The 17,995-nt window shown below is 35.5% G+C and overlaps 1 protein-coding gene across 1 annotated transcript; it reads left to right on the top strand.

Moving 5' to 3' along the window:
- Positions 1–470: 470 nt before the first annotated feature.
- LOC132564859 (fucolectin-1-like) lies at positions 471–17,737 on the top strand (the record flags this gene model as incomplete). Its single annotated transcript, XM_060229477.1, has 4 exons — positions 471–549; positions 8,714–8,929; positions 13,526–13,783; positions 17,642–17,737. Coding segments are annotated over exons 1-4 (649 nt in total), but the record flags the coding sequence as incomplete, so codon positions are not given.
- Positions 17,738–17,995: the final 258 nt, after the last annotated feature.

Below are 17,995 nucleotides of genomic sequence, written 5' to 3' on the forward strand. Positions count from 1 at the left end.
GAAGGTGCTAAGGATGACGCCAAAAGGGAGGTAAGGGTAGAAGTAACTTCTCTTGAGCCATCGATATGGGAACTTGAGAGGGGGCCGCTGAGGCACATGGATGTAATGGTTTAAACTTGTCTACCTGTAAACGAGATAAAGCATCAGCTTTATCATTATGTTTTCCAGGAACATGAAAGGCCTTGAATAAATTGTTATGCTTGAGGCAGAACAACCCATGCATGCACAACAAACGCATCAAAATCTTGATTTTGGCTGTTTGCGTGTTGATCACCGGCACTAAGGCCAAATTACCAGTCTTGTAAATTGTCTCCCCAGGTAAGTAAAGCTGCAACGATTGGGTAGAACTCTAAGAATGAGATAGGTAAATTGTGACTTTTGACCTCAAGTACTCCTTCCCCAGAAAACCACTTTTCCCCAAACATAGCACCAAAACCTAACGTCGAACATACGTCGGTAGGAAATTGGACATGATCGCTGTACAACCGTTTTTCCTCAAGGAAAAAGTTCCTACCATTAAAAGTGTTCAAATATGCTCTGCCCTCAGACGTAAGTTTAACTTTAAAATACGGTTTTTTGGACCCCAATTGTCAGGTCAAATAACCTTCGTAAAAATGGACGACCTGTACTAACCACTGAAGTAAGGTACCGATAAGGGATTTAATTTCTTTTAAGGTAACTTTCTTTCGAGACTGGAATGCTCTAGTGATTTCTTTGCAATAACGCACTTTGTCTGGAGGTAAACGTGCCTTATACTTCAATGTGTCAAGAGTAACGCCTACAATGGTGAGACCTGATCTGGGGCAATAGGAAGCCCAATTATTTGGCACACGTTTTGAAAATCAGACAAAATTCTATCACACCTGTACTTTGAAGGTACAATGAATAGAAAGTCATCTAAAACATGCACTATACTGAAACCCATCCATTCTAATCAATTCCTCAAAAATCGTGCAACATTCAGACAAACCCATTGGTAGACATTTATCAAAATAATATTGTGAATTCCACTGAAAACCTCAAAAGGGGCGGTCAACAGGATGAACCGGTATTATGCAGAAAGCCGACTCAATGACCCATCTGGCTAAGAAAGAATGGGTTTGTTGTTCTTCAATATAGGATATGACATCCTGAATTTTCGAATATTCAACTCTACAATGAGAATTAGGAATCGAATCATTGAGTGACGACCCTTGTGTTTACTTAAATGATGGATGAGACGAAATTTTCCTGTGTTTTTCTTTCCAACGACACCAATGAGGCTGACATGAAAACGGTCATAAGGAGTGTTCACATAGGGACCTGCAAGTCTGCCGTAGTCAAGTTCCTTGTTAATCTTTTTCAGTAACTGCTGAAGGGTATGTGCTGCAAAATTTTAGGCTTCTACAAGAGCTTTGTATCTCATAGCTTGACAGATGACAATGCAGGCGAAAACCATCCATCATAAACTGTCAGAAGCTCAGAAGGAATGACGGGGTGACGATGTCCACGAAAGGCAGGGGAGGTATTGGAGTGCCGGAAATGGTGGTTAGTTAGACGAAAGGACGATCGAGGGTTGGGGTTTTGGTAAGGGAATGGAAAGGACTGGTCCGAGGCGAACGTACCTGGGCAAATTGAAGGGGGTGTGGACCTTGGCACTTATGGGGAAAACGACAGCGATGACAGGGTCTCCTTTGGATGAAGCGCTTACAGTTACCCTTGGTGAGTTGCGCAAGGGAAGAGCTGTGTTTGGCCCTACTTGTCATGGCATCCTGCTACTAGTCCCACTCATTTGACCCCCATGACACTGATTTGTTTTGCGCCCTCAAAAGCCGAAAATATTTATCGTAAAGTTGCCAGTATCCCTGCTTCAAGGCCAGCTTTCAGACTACAGACATACATTGTAACAGGGCTGGGAAATCCCCTGGCTACCGTTGTGTATGATTAGCAATTAACTTATGAAAAGCATTCGTCCACTGCGCTAATGACAAGGATGACGTATTTTAGTGGTTCCTGATTTGTCAGTATTGACAAATCAACAAACACATCATTCAAAATCTTTTCTTGAATTCTTCCATTCACCAAAGAGCCTAAAGGTATCCCAGAAGAAGTAAACTGCCATGTACTGGCTCTGTGGGAGTCACCTGTAGTGTTGTGGCCAAGGCAATGCTAAAAAATTGAAGACGCGCTTATAGCACTGTGTGTTGCCATGGGTGCATATGAAATAGTGTCTGTATTATCACTAGTCACCGAGGGTATTTGGGCCTGGTGGGTGAGGCCTGCTCTGTAAATGTGTCGGTAGCAGTCATCCTCTGTCCGTCCTCCAGACTCTTCTGGAATGCCTACCGAGCCATATCCCGGAGCTCCAGGGAGGATACTGACAAAGGGGGTGTTCCATCAACTGGCAGCCCTTGGTCTAAAGTGCCATTGGTTTCAGTCCAGCGGGTGCGTAGAATCATGCAGAACAGTAGTCTGGCTAAGGTAGACCCTACAGTGCCAGATCATTTTAAGAGTAACGTATCAATTTAATCCCTCAAGAACACAAGTTAAAGGGAGGAAGGAACAAGTAACATAACTCGAAACAGCCAGTAAACAAAGACAAAGTACGCAAATTACATTAAAAGTGGAAATGACTGGCACGACAATCAAGCTGCATAAATGATATAAAATTCACAGATATCTGTCAAATTAAAAAAGTAAACCATATCGATAAGACATACAAGTCAATAAGAACTAACTGTAGACTTTTGTATTTTAGAATACAACAGTGAAGAGCAGCAAAAACAAATAAAGCCAGCAGCAATCACTGATGACAGCACCGCCGTGGCAATAAAACGCGTACTACATATGTAAACCAACATCAGGTAAATGCACAGCAACATATACCACCGTAATAAACAGTACATGGCAAAAGACACAAACAAAAAGTTTTTTTATCATAAGAATGGATGAAGTGAAGATTCTCAAATGAAAGATAAAGTGAAAAAAGCAGTTAAATGTTCACGACACGTCAACTGTGATTTCCTGAGCTGGCAAGTTATAAAATCTGGCAAAATTTAAACAAGCTGCAAAATAGTATAGAACATATCAGTGAAGAATTAACTGAGAGCAGCAAATAAAATGATACAGCCAGCAGCCATCACTGATGGCAGCCACCTCTGAGGCAACATCCAAGTTGTTTTGTTTGTTTGTTTTTTTTTTAATTTTCAAATTAATGAAAATTCATAACAAGTCAACAGTGATATATTATTGAATATTATGGTATGGGTAACTCCAAAGGAAACGACAAACTCAAGGGATGCAACTGGGGTAGGCTAAAGAAACAAATTCATTGGAGACAACCTATACAGTAGCCTGCAAAAAGAATATTTCACAGAGTCCTGCAGACTGGGCAAGGGGAGGGGGGAGTAATTGGAAGTTCTATTCTTTACAGTGCATAGCAACAGTGAAGTAACAAAGATTTACACGTAACATAAAGTGTGTACTACTTAATACCTTTCTATATAAACACTGCCTTCACCTAACGTTGCATAATATGTAAAACGTAAGCAGAGATTCGTTCTGGGGAAACCTGATAGTGTATTACGAAGTTTGTTTAAGTTCAAGTACACGTTACACCACATCCTCATTCATTAAGAAAAAAATAATTTTAAAGTTTAATATGTATACGTCAGACTTTGACTGGGATATGCTCCTGTAATCATTAATATTTTAATCAATAGGGTTGACTCTCCTCGCCTAACCCAGCGGTATATGATGGTTATAAATAATGCAATCAATGGTGTGTACTTTGTTTAAACCTATGGCCGTGAAAGTATACGGTGTGAACATTAAACGCATTTATATGTACAAGATATTTATAAGTATGAGCAACAAAGAGACCCGTGAACAAAGAATATGACCAGATGGTACGGTAAGGTAATTATCAAATTTTTCTTCGTCGTCTCTTGCCAACCAAAGTAAATCGTGTCTTTTTTCATATCAGAAACCGATATATAGTTATATGATCAGGAATATTATTTTATCTCTCTTTTATTACGACCGTAAAACTTTCTCGTAGTATCTATCATCTAGTTGTATCGCATTTCTCTGATTTGAATTTCAATATAACTTTTTTTCATAAAAAAAAGCCACAGCAGCTGCTCGTAAAAAAGTCTTTATGAAGATTAAATAAATGCGATTATTAGTTCAGTGAAATGTCTTTGCTTGACGTTCCTATAGTTTAATTTCCCCATACTTTCTGATATGATTGTGGCCAGTTTCATTTTTTAAAAAAGTGTTCTAGTTACTTGTTGAAGCATATCATGATAATAATAAACTTCCTGATTGATTCAGGTGTATTATGTGTAGACTGAGGCACTCCTGTTGATTTATACAACAGTTTGGGTGGAGGATGGAAGTTTCAAACATTTGGCTGGTGATTCTCTATCTGGTAATAACCTTGGAGATAGTCAACACATCAGGTATTGTAATTTCTTTAATGCTATAAATATACCTACGAAAGGTTTGAATGGTTTAACCTTGACTATTCCTTGCTCGATTTTAAAATGAGATGTACGAGACGTAGAAATCAGTGATTTGCATGTGAACACTGGTGAAATTTAAATGCAAGGCAACATTAAACGAATAATGCTCGAATGGATCATTCACGTTGACAGCATTACAACATAGAAAAGCTGTACAAGATGGAATTATGTGTCAATATCTCATTTTCAGTATTTATTGAATTACTATATTGATGTTTGGTCTATTATAAATGACAGCTTATAATTTAGGACACCCATTTCAGTCATTTCAACTGGTTTGTAATATTTCAGAAGAGTTATATGTGTACCTTTGGCGATTTCAACACGTTTAAATGTGATATAAGAAGCATTGCCAGTATATGTGATTGCGGAGCTGTCTGTTTGTTGACATTCCTTTAAGTGGTTTGTTAATGTGGCCGTGTTATTCTAAGTTAATCGATCTAAAAAAATGTTGTACAGGTAGGTGTAATATTTCTTTATGCAAATACTTGTTTAGAAAATATTTACTTCCTGGTATGTAGCCATGTTACTACACCTGTACAACCTGGCTTCGTGTATTGTTGTGTATATTGGGTGTATATACCCTTGGTCTCATGATAACATGTTTCCTCTGTTCAGTGGAGATTTCTAAAACATCAAATTACGTTTCAGATATAACTTGATATCTAGTTTTAAATAACATATGTATCTATATACCATCAACAGTCTTCACTTTGTTAAACTGTGAGTTTACGTAATTAGTTTCTGTTCAATGATTGGAATATTATTTTCATTGTTTAACATTTTTGTCAGCATCTTGTTCAGTATTTTGATCTTAAACATCTTGAATATTCTGCATTAGTAAACTCTTATTATTGCGGATTTTGTAGCTAAACTACAACGTCCAGTGTATATATATTATACATGTAAACAACATGGATTTAATGTCATGAATGGGTATAGCGATCCTGTTTGTATACGTAATTAAGATAACAAGTTACCTATTAATGTACATAAAGAAATTACGACACGAAGGTCATACGGGTATTATTATCTGACATAGCGCTTGCTTCTATCCAATTGAAAACCAAAATACCTGCGCTATACAATCCTGATCGTATTTTACATCGCATGTTCTTTATGAATATTTTCTTGTTTGTTCATTTTCGGTCCCAGGTCATTGAGTGTTTGCTTGTGTAACGTATACACAGATATTCGTAAATCTCCTCAGGTAATTCTTTCTGCAAAGAGAAAGATATTTTGTTACATTCTCACTTCATTCTTACTTTTTTCTTCGAGGTCAGTAAACATAAACAAAATCATAGCACAATGTAAACTCTTTTGAAGAAAAGAAAATACTCCTACAACGAAGTTTTTTTCAATTTATCCAAACCAAATTAATGATAATCTTAGGTATTTTCATTTTGCAAAATGATCGCCAATAACGTTTAGAAAATGAATATGTAGCATAAATAATAATAATAGATAATAAAATCTAAACATTCAAAAGAAATTCGAGTTATCCGTTTCTTATTCTGATTACTCAGTTTTACAGATAGAAAAGTGATTCCAGTCAATACTATAATGGGATTAATTGACCTTATCTTCAATTTAGACACAAGCTAGAACAACGAAACTCGCCATCTTTCGGACTTTATTAATCGGTTGTATCATTTCAGTCGCTGCTATGACTTCCTGGTCACATGAAAATGATTAATATTTCGCATAAAAATAACTTTCACCATTTTGAAAATTCTTTTACAGTAAATCATGTATGTAAAACGAAATAAGAGCAAAGGGAATGTTGGATTTCAACAAAATAAAAATTAATACCATAAAAAAGGTTTTATAAAATGAAAATATAAGGAGAAAAACGACAGGATTCCCGGAAATAAACTGATAAAGTGAATATGTATGCAAAATCTTAATTCATATGAAAAGTGTAACATTGCCCATTACTTTCTTTTAATACCATAGATCAAAGAATATGACAAACTTCATTGACTGTAATTTAGCATCACATTACACTCCGAAACACTTGTACAATGCACGTAGATACATGAACTTAGTTTCGATTTGTCCCTACAATTCCCTTGTTTGGATTTAGTATGTTACTTCAGAGACAGATATTAATGTGTACCTCGAACGAAAACAGAAATAGATATATAGTATTATTCCATATGATCAAAAGGTACAGAGGTATCGGGATCTTATTGGCTGTGACATCACAAGTTCAACGACTGTAGTAGCTACCATGGAAATAATACGATATACTGAGACCAGCCATGAAATGGAACATCAGATTCCTAATGAATGAATCAGATAATGCCAAAGAGCATAATGCTAATGGTATCCAGCCAAATAGATATGGCCAGAGTGGAAGCAAATGCTGGTGAATTTTCATATGGGATTGTTGAAATAAGTTAGCTTAAACAATAGTCCGTTTAATGTTCAATAGTATATCAATATAACGCATATAGGTAGTTCATAGGGGTGTGGATAATTACCTGTATATATACACTTAGGTTGGTGTAGTCTTGGTTCCGAGAATCTTATCAGTGAGTGTACAGCTTTGGTCAGTTAATTAATTATAGACTGCACTTCCTTGATAATCAAACTTCGGACAGTGGCCATCTAGTAGTAGAGTAATTATTAGTGTTTATTTCAAGTAACAAATTAGCAGGGGGAATCGCAACCTTGCACCTCGAGTACAGGTAGCTATACTTCAACAATCATATCATCTAGCAACAAGTGAAGTCCATATTAGGGGATGGCCGGACAAGCTTGGTCAGGGGTGAGATAAAGGGGGGTGACCTTTAGTTTAGAGGGACGGCCTTGGGGGAGCCCTATAGAGAGAGCAGGAGAGCAGTCAGAGCCCTATGGATAAAGCCCTATAGCTAGCCCTATGGACAAACGGGGAGAAAGCTCAGAGCCCTATGGACATTTCTTATACGAGACACAATGTGAAGTACTAATATGAATATATGAACTATGTATGTTGATGAGATATTGATTTTGTACATGTAACATTATCATTATTAAACATGTAATCAACATGGCAATCACCAACAAGTACGTGTGTTTACACCTATTGTATTACATGATCTAAAAGGATGTTTCCTCTTCTAAACTTGAAAGACAGTGCAATCATTTCAACCTTGAATTCCTTAACTATAGATAAAACTGGCAGTTGCAGTCTGGATGATTTTCTATACAATCCGACTAAAGTACACTGTAACTGGACTCACAGCATATATTATCATGCTGCTGATTTCTGATTTCCCTAATCCGTCAACACTTCCATGAGCACTGGACTGGATCGTTGACCAATATGTAGGAATCTCCTCATTCTGCATTGTCTATCCTTCCTTGGGCTATACGATCCCTCTTCGGCGTCTCAACTTCTTGTTCTTGAATTTTATGATCGCGTATGGCAAGATTACTTCTAGTGTTGTTTATACCCATCTGTCCTGTATATGGTATGTTGTTGTTACTGTGAGATCATCCGGTGGATGGTAGATACTCGAGTGATACTCGGATCAAATAATTTTGATTCCTGTTACCTTGGTCACCAGACTTATATCCATGAAAAACGACGTCGGCAACGCTCAAACGTTAACGGCACTAAGCAATGTTACGGAATAACATGTTTTCATGAATGGGTGAGCTGACTCCACGTTAGATATCTGTCTGTTCAAATGTCCATTTTTTAGAGTCAAGGGAACTCGGACTGGATAATAGTTGGATGCGTTGACAACTTAGGGTTCTATATTTAAAAGGATTAGGTACTGACCTTATTACAATAAACCAGAGAATTTTTGTGAAAAAAAAAAAATCACAAATTGGTGTTTAAGACCACGTTCAAACAAGACGAAGACAAATCGGTTGACACAGGTTATTAGCGCATCAATCATAAACGAAACTGTGAATGACAAAAAACGCATTATCATGTTCGTATAACGATAAGTTAACATTGTATCATTGAATATATTTTTAACGGATTTTTCGTCCAGCATTGCGACTTTTCGGCCTTTCAGTAGTCGTGAAAGGGTAGAAAATATTAATAAAAAGAAATATTATGAAGTGATAGGAGAGAGTGGTTTACAGAAGTTTTATGGATAGGGGTTGACTATACTATTTTTATCATACCCTCGCTCTGGCTAGGTAAACCTTGCATGATCTTTAATGTGCTACATGTAATATATATATATTTTCATTTTTCGTTTTAGTGAATTTATGCCGTCAACCAGATATCAAGACAAGCCAAAGCTCCAATTATTCCGCGACGTCCATAAGTGAAAAGGCAGTAGATGGCAGGACTGATCAAAAATTTAGTAGTGGTAGTTGTATACATACACAAACAACTCCAGCATTATCGGAAGCTTGGTGGCGGATTGACCTTGGTGGTCCAGTCGTTATTGAACATGTGAAGATATACTACAGAAGTAAGTAAGAAACAAAGCATATGAAAATCTCCTTTTCTAGTTCATGTCACTTAAACGTAATAAGCATCCTGTAGCAAGATGGTATCATATCATTTTTTAGTGTAAGGTTGTGTTTCTATGAGGCATAATAAGCACGGTATTAAGCTTTTTGTCATTATTTATACTTTTCGAGTAAAATTTCGTTGAGTTTTTTTTGTTTTGTTTTGTTTGTTTGTTTTTTTTTTTTTTTTTTTTTGCGTTAGTTTTTGCCGTCCCTCGATGTCTCAACATGGTTTTAGATATTCTGGTTCAATTCTGAAAAAAATGCATCTCTATAAACGTTAGATAGAATAACCATTTGTCAAATAAAACGTTAGCTCCACCAATTGCATAATCCATTTGTGTTGTTTTCTACGAAACCCGATTAGTAATACATGAAAAGTTATTAAGAGTTACGTTATCTCGTTATTGTAAGTTTACTAGCGATGATTTTTTTTTCAATTTACAAAGTATACAATATAAATAGAAGAAATTATAGTCTAAATGGACCAGACTAGTCAAAAATGGTGATGATAATAAAGTAACGTCACAAGAAATGAATAGTGCACTACCTGTTATATGCATTATTAAAGAAATTAAAGTAATATTTTTTAGATTTGTTGTATGTATATATATATTATATGTATGGATTTGACAAAAAAGGATGCTTATATACTTCTGCATGTGACATGTCGTATTTCAAACATTTGGCCTACGAATTTGTCATGTGATTTTTAGTAGTTGGGAACTTCGATAAAGCAAGTGAGTTTGGTGGATTCAACGGCAACTATTATTGAGGATGGGTCAAATAACTTACAGCATATTCTACTTGAAAAATATTTTGATATAGGTTGTCGCTTATACGTATTTCATGATCTTGCTTTGTTGCCCACAAAAGGACGCCGGGAAAAAAGACGAAACGACGTGAAGACGCCAAACCGAGATAAAACAGACACCAAAGAGTGAAATAAAAATGGTATAGGTTTTTACCTTGGTTTGGTGTCTTCGTCCTTTTGCTTCGGTGCTTTTGTGGGTTTTCGTCTTTTCGTTTTGCTACTTTCTGCTATTAAAGGTTCGGATATTATCATAAGTAACAGTTTGATCAATCGTAAAGTATTGTGTTGCACAGAATGTATATTGATCAATTGAAGATAAGACTCATTCTTACCTAAAATGCACGCTGCGTGAATCGATATACTGTGCTCTTTAAAATACTACTTCTAATTAAAAGAACCCAGTTGCATAAAAGTAGAATTCGGATTCCGCTAAGTGTTACTAATTTCCATTCATGTTAGAATGTATCATACTGTAGCAATAAAGCTGTTATATATACTCAACAAAAAAGGAAAGGTTAACATGTTTCCTAGGCGAATACCTGTAAATGAGTGAAAACAAAATGACGTTTGTGCAATCTTAGAAAATAGTAATGTTTTACATTACAAAATCCAAGGGGGTTACCAAAATCATTCAAGCGTAAAAGTCTGTATCAGCGAAAGAGCTGCACGAGGTTTTCTGCGACTAACTTGTATCTTCGCTTGAATTCCATAAACATTCAAACTGACAACTGTTCCTTAGATCCTTAGGACTTAGAAATCACCGAATCTTGCTATTTATCAACTTTATCATGATGCCCCGGCTGTCACAAGCACAGAGAGAAGGGCTGTAGGCATGCTCCAGGCTGTGGAGTCTCGCCGTCGAGTTGCACGGCATTTTGGTTGCAGTGTTAAGACAATTTGCAAGTTGGTAAGTCGTTTAAACCAAACTGGGTCAACATCCGATCGTCCCCGAAGCGGCCGACCCCGTAAAACGACCGCCAGGGATGACCGTCGTATACGATTGATACACTTGCGCAATCGATTCGTAATCGCAGTAGAGACTACAAGGACATTGTTTGGGCGTCGTGTGGCTCCCCAAACAGTCCGCAACAGGTTGAGGGCCTATCAATTGAAAGCGCGGCGTCCCTACACTGGACCCAATTTGTTGCGACGTCTCCGTAATAATCGGCGTAACTGGACCCGTGTTCACCGTCGTTGGGCCTTACGACAATGGAACAATGTTCTGTTTTCAGATGAGTAAAGGTTTTGTCTGCAACACGGTGACGGAAGGCACAGAGTGTGGAGGCGACGAGGGGAGCATTTTGCGAACTGCTGCGTCGCAGACCGGGATCGCTTTGGCGGCGGAAAAGTAATGGTTTGGGGTGGTATTTGTGGGGGGACTCGTACTAGGCTTGTTGTGTTAAATGACAATTTAACCGGCATTCGATATCGGGACGAAATTTTAAGACCAGTGGTTCAGCTATTCTTAAGACGCCATGGTGTTGGCGCCATTTTTCAACAGGATAACGCACCAGCGCACACCAGTCGCGTCAGCAGAACTTTCTTGCAGCAAAATAACGTACAGGTGTTAGATTGGCCATCTAAATAACCTGATTTGTCACCGATTGAGCATGTCTGGGACGTTCTTGGGCGACGCATGAGAGAACGTCAATATCAGCCGTCAAACTTGCAGGAGCTGGCCCAAGCCTTGACCGCTGAATGGAACAACATCTCTCCTCGAATTATCCGCCGGTTTACGAGTTCCATGCGACGACGCTGCAATGCTGTTTACTTCGCAAACGGTGGCCATACCCGTTACTAATGGTGTTACCTTTGAAATTGACCCCAACGTCCTTTACAGTCGAATAAAATCAACCGAACGCAAAGTTTTATAATGAACCATGACTGCAGTTTTATCAGAATTGATCAATTACTTTATTCGTACATGATTGGTAATGATTGATGAAGGGGTTAATCAATTAATCACAGAATAAAGTAGTGTTACCTTTCTTTTTTTGTTAAGTATATATATATACATATATTTATCCACATACAGCAAATATATACTAAATATTTGTGCATTTGATTGATATAAGACCAATGCAACACAACCCAAGTTGTATCAAAGAAAATTTCTAAAACAAAAATCCCTTTTCCTTTCGGTTTCAGATCCTTTAGTTGGACATGGACACTAGCCATAAACACCCAACATCCATAGTATTGCATTAAACTGCTGCTACTGAACATAATGCATAGAGCACCATATCATTTGAAATTGAATTATTCACATATCGCTGCAGTCAAGCTGCCTAAAATGTTCATCCCATATTGAAATGGACTGTACTCTGGTCTTGACTCGCCATAATCTTAATGTTCCAATTAATTAATACAGTCCAAAAGAATATAATTAACTGACAACAGTACTAGTTCACTTTTCTGAGACAACTTTAAACAAATACCTGACAAAGTCTTCGGACCCCGGGTTGTATCCAGTCGGGCAAGTTCAAGTTCAACGTTCTGCTCATAGGAACACTACACAAACACTGTACGACACTTAATTTCCACACCTGTCCTATACTGCGGTGAGGGGTATTCGGATGCATAGAGTCCAGCCTGGTCTGTTCGCAGTAATATCACAATAAGTGTTATCCCCCTTCACTCAGAAAAGCTGAATAACTTGAACCCCCTCCTGAGATAAACTGTAAGCTTGCTAATTTTTTTTTCATTTGTAAATTGATAAATGCAGATATTTCAGAATTTAAAATTACGTCGTTGATGAAGTAACACTAGCATAAAATATATAAGAATACAATATATACAATAATTCTCATCCAGTTTTGCGGTGTTTTCGGAGTAACGGACCTTCGGAATATCGAACCTGTTTCTTTTTATAAACGATAAATTTATCAATGAGTCTATTCTATATAATTATATGTAAGGTAATAACATAATTGCTATATTCTTCTCTGTGCGTAAGATTTTTTTTTTAATTAAACAAATGAATGAAATGTTCTCAGAAGAAATGTTCATATTTTGAATGAAGAAAGTAACATCAGGTAGAGAAGGGGGGAGGCGATAGTAATTACAATACATTAATAATGTTTCAATCAAACAATTTTTGACCAACGTCAGGCATTAAATAAGTATGTGCAAGTAAGCTTAGCGCTCAAACCTGAGTAATCGACACGTCTATCTATCGAACTTTCATATCAGTCTCATTGTTATCTGTGTGTCGTATTTCTTTTTTTTAAAACAATCGGGTCCACTCACGAATCGACGAAAGTAATATAAAAACCGTACAGGTACACGGTTCAATGAAACATACAAGATAGAGGTCTTGTCGGTTCAAAATAGGCGTGTCTACTCTTGTAACCAAACGGAATGACGAAACATCGCCAAAACGAAAAACGAAATACCGAAAAGACGAAAACCCGAAACATCGTGTAAAAAGTAAACTTTCGGCATAAGTAAGAGCTCAACATCCAAAAATGTACTTTGCGATAAACAAAGTTATATTATCGCTTTCTTCATAAACGGTAAAAAAGAACTTTATAGTTGAATATACGTTTGGATTATGATTCTATTTACTTATTGGTATTTTTTGTTATTTGTGTGTGCGCGTGTGTTCTCTAAACTATCGAAATATAATGCATGGTTATAATTGTTGGGTTTTAATCAAAGTAATATTCAACTCAAGGATTACGTCAAAAAATATTATCAAAGCATTATTTGATCTGACTTCATTTTAATTTATTTTGTATAGATGATTCAGTCCACGGACAGTCAAGGCGATTTGGTGGCTTTCAGATATACCTGTCAAATACAACAGATTGGAGAAACGGTGACAACTGTCATACAGATACAACATCTACATGGCAATCGATGGACCTTGCTCCATCTATTCAATCGTGTACAGGCAACACAATCTACCTGACTATCTATGTTGATCGACGACCAAACAAACCTTACACTTGGTATTCTGACTACGCTATCCTCGAACTCTGTGAAGTCGAAATTTATGGTGAGCTCATTCAGTAAGAAAATATCGTTTACTGATATATACATATATAGTATGGACGGGGATAATGTCATAAAACACACACACAGATAATGAACAGCTTCAGTCAGCCGGGTTGCCGAAACGTTTAGTTCTCTCTAGACTGTGAAGTTCTGTCGTAGTGATCAACTTGAAATAATTTCACCGAGAAAACACTTTTTTTTTCACCGAGAATTCACATGAACACTAAAGTATCCTATAATTAACAATGCAAATGTCAAATACAATTTACAAACATATTGATTCAATGACTTGAAATAAATGAATAAACAAACTAGATAGAAGCACGTTTTTTCCTCCGAGAAAACACAATATTTACTTCAGTACATAGAAACATGCTTAACGTAGTGTATAATTCATATGCCATATATAAAAATATGCATCAATGGTCTAAAAAGGACAAAGAAAAAATGGTAATCGTAGTTTCCGTCACTCTTAGCTAACAATATATTATATAAAGAAGACTAACTAAAAGAGTATCCTAAGCAAAAATAGAAATTGATAAAGTGTTATTTCTGATGATCCAAAATTAAGAAAGGTTGAAAAGCTAGGCCGGCTAAATACCGCGATATTTACGAGTAAAGTGTACGATTTTTACCTGTCCTTCTACTACTAATCAACATAAACGTAACTCGTTAAATTGGACCCTATTGATTGCAACGTCACAAAATTGTATCCAAATTGAACGCAGAATTCAAAGTAGTAAAGTCTGAGATAAAAATATTCGTTTAATCGGTAAAAAGATGGCGCTAAAAAGTAGCGAAAACGTTTTCACAAGGATAAAGACAAACACACTAAGCATTATTTTAACGTGGGTCTATATACACTGCATTATTTGCCAGGAAAAAAGGAAACGAAGTAATGTCATAATTTAAATTGTAAAAAGTCCTTTCTTTATCTATGTAGCACTTTGGTTTAACATACAGAAGTAAACCTCAACGGCATATAGCACATAAGTAGCTGAAAAGTTCGAATATCATTGGAGGTTTTCTTGCATATTTCTGTTGGGCTGTTTTGGCAGCTTTGAACTGATGACGTCACAGATGCGGGCGACCCATACCGAGGCGATCGCCACTGGGTCAAAGATGTACTTTCAGATAAATCACGGAGAAAATTAACTATGACGTTTGTACTTTAATATATAGATATGAAAATAATTATTAATTTTCCGTGATCTTTGCTTACTAGTACTTTCATTATATTGCATAACTGTATTGAAATACCAATAAGATAAATAAAAAAGCACATAGCATATATTCCTGTTTTTACTTCAATCAGGTTATTTGTTATATATATAAAATTATCATGTAAACTACGTTTGATCGCTCTTCATATTTACAATGTTAGAAATTATTTTAATTCACATACAGTTACGTTTTATTTGTATTTATATAATATAAATCAGAAAAATCTTAATATTTTGAAAATAATTATTAATTTTCCGTGATCTTTGCTTACTAGTTCATGCATACGAAGATTTTATCCTTTCATTATATACCACTGCATAACTGTATTGAAATACCAATAATTGATACACAATAATAAAAGCACACATCATTACGTCATATATTCAAGATGTTTTTACTTCAATCAGCCAAAGTTATTTGTTATATATATAAAAACCATTAAAATCATTGTATGTATGCTTTATCATGTAAAGTCTATACTTTTTTTTCAAAACTTTTATTAACAAAAACTGAGATACAATATGTGGACATACTGGAAATATCAGGTATACAAAACAATTTTTAACATTCTATACGCTCTTCATATTAACACACACATATATATATATGTTAGAAATCACTATTTTAATTCACATACAGTTACGTTTTAAATTTCAGGGGAGAATATTTATATAATAATAAATCAGACAGAAAAATCTTAATCCATTTTAGACACAAACAACAATAAGTATTATTATTATATTATTACGACATTGCTTCGAAAAAATGTGCAAAATCATCCTACTGTATTTATTACATACATCCAAACTTTCAGGTTGTCCACTGAAAAAAAATTTGGTCAACAACAAAATGTACATTTATCATCACCAGTAATTTTGATTTTATATAAAAACTTCTGTAGTCAACAATTCTGTGTAGTGTTTACCCTGAAAACATTTTTGTTTCTGATGTACATGTAAGTATATATAATTCGACACCTCATCTTAGTTTCTATTTCACATTTAAATCTCTCATTCCATTTGGCTTGTTTTCCTACAGGATCTATCTTATGTTTGTTCAGATAAGGATTTATATACAAATTTCAAGTCATTTTGAACCATTATTTTCTGAAAATCAGATAAATTTGCTTCATCATTAGGAGTAATTATATCTCTATTTTGTCGTAACTCATGTAATTTATTTTTGGAAATTTTACTTTTCAGAGCAAAGTATTGAATAAAGGTCATTTGACTGAACTTTAATATTTTCAAAAATAGAAAATAAAATCTATTATGTAACAGGTCTTTAATCTTTTCAACCCCAGATTGTTGGAATGCTAAAATAAATTGTTTAAAATCTTGAAATGGAACTTCACTGTTAATATATCTTCATGTAATAACAGGGATGTATAGCACTTGATTTTAACCAAATCTGTTTAAGCTAAAAGTGTAACGTTTAATATTTTTATAATGTCAATAAATCTTTCCTTCGTTGATTGCACGAACGTAAAAGCAAATTCAGACTACGATAGCAATATGATACTGATTAGTCTTGATATAGAAATAGATTCTCCAGTTAGAGAACGTAACTGTTACCAATAACTGTTACTTATTTTCAAAATCAGTACAAAACAAATCACGCGTTTTAAAGTCTCTCTCTCTCTATCTCTCTGGTGATATATATTATTGAAAATAATATTTTTTATGTATGATGGTATGACTCCTGAAAGCTTATCATGGTTATTCATACAACTATCTACATGCACCTTTGGGTTAAACATATTTCTCTATATTTATAGCAGAAATTCTAGAAAATGAATTTTGATATCTGAACACCTTCGTACATTGTGCTGAGCAGCTGTCTTATGCTCGAAAAGGAAGTTTTTTGTTGAAAAAAAAAACTGAAAATAGAAAAATATTAATTTTAAATATGACACATTATCCATGAGTGTCAAATAAATGTAACGTTTGGTAAGTCACACCGAAATGCAGACATTCATATAATTCCTACCTCGATATCAACATTAATTTGTTTTACAGTGTTTTGGTTTCATTAAAAGTTTATGTAAACATGTATAAAATCCCCTGAAGTACCTGTACAACTATTGATAGTGCTTACTTCGTCGTTTTAAACGATTCTCTGGGGTTCTGATATGTACAGTCGTATCTTTATAGTAAACTTGGTGTATGCTACTCCTGACAAAATATCAAATCATTTCTAGATTGTGCAGAAGGATTTTTCAAAAGCGGGACTGTGTGTGTAGGATGTTTTGATAATTGTTTCGGGAAAATATGCGATGTGGAGACTGGCGTTTGCGCATGTAAGTACTGTGTCATTTCTAATTGCACATTGGATTCATTTTACTTTCATTGTTATGATTGAAATTGTCTTAATACATGTGCCTGTAACTCAGAAAATAACTTCATTTCTATTTACAAAAAGGAGTATTACTCACGTAAGGATTTATACACCATCAAATCAGTGTTTGAAATGCTTATACGTTGTTGCACCTTTCTACGATTGAGAAGTGAATTTGATGATCAGAGTCGACATTCTAAAACTACATACCTTATATAACACGCAAATTGCTTATACATCTTTTTGTTTCGAAATGTGAGTGAAAATGCTTATTACATTGTAATAAACGCTGATTCAGCTTGTGTGAACGGGAACTATGGAAGCTTCTGTGACACCACATGCCCTGACAACTGTAAGGATGGGGTATGTGACCAACATACAGGAGAATGTGAAGGTACGTATATGGTAATAATATGTCAGACTGAAATTCGGCTACGAGAATGGACATCTACATAAGGAATCCTATCGTAGTCAAATATATTTTCAAAACTAATTGAGGAAGGTTCGGTTAGTTCCTCGCTTTGTATATCATCAGAAGGAACTGTGTAAAGCTTAGCCTTTCAATCGTTTACAATAATATCGGTTTATTATCCAAATCATAGCCATATTGCCCTAGCAATATCTATACGCTCTTTCATGAATTCAACGTGCT

This window comes from Ylistrum balloti, unplaced genomic scaffold (genome assembly GCF_031769215.1).
Source record: "Ylistrum balloti isolate Yb309-2 unplaced genomic scaffold, AGI_CSIRO_Ybal_v1 Utg373066, whole genome shotgun sequence".
Lineage (NCBI taxonomy): Eukaryota > Metazoa > Mollusca > Bivalvia > Pectinida > Pectinidae > Ylistrum > Ylistrum balloti.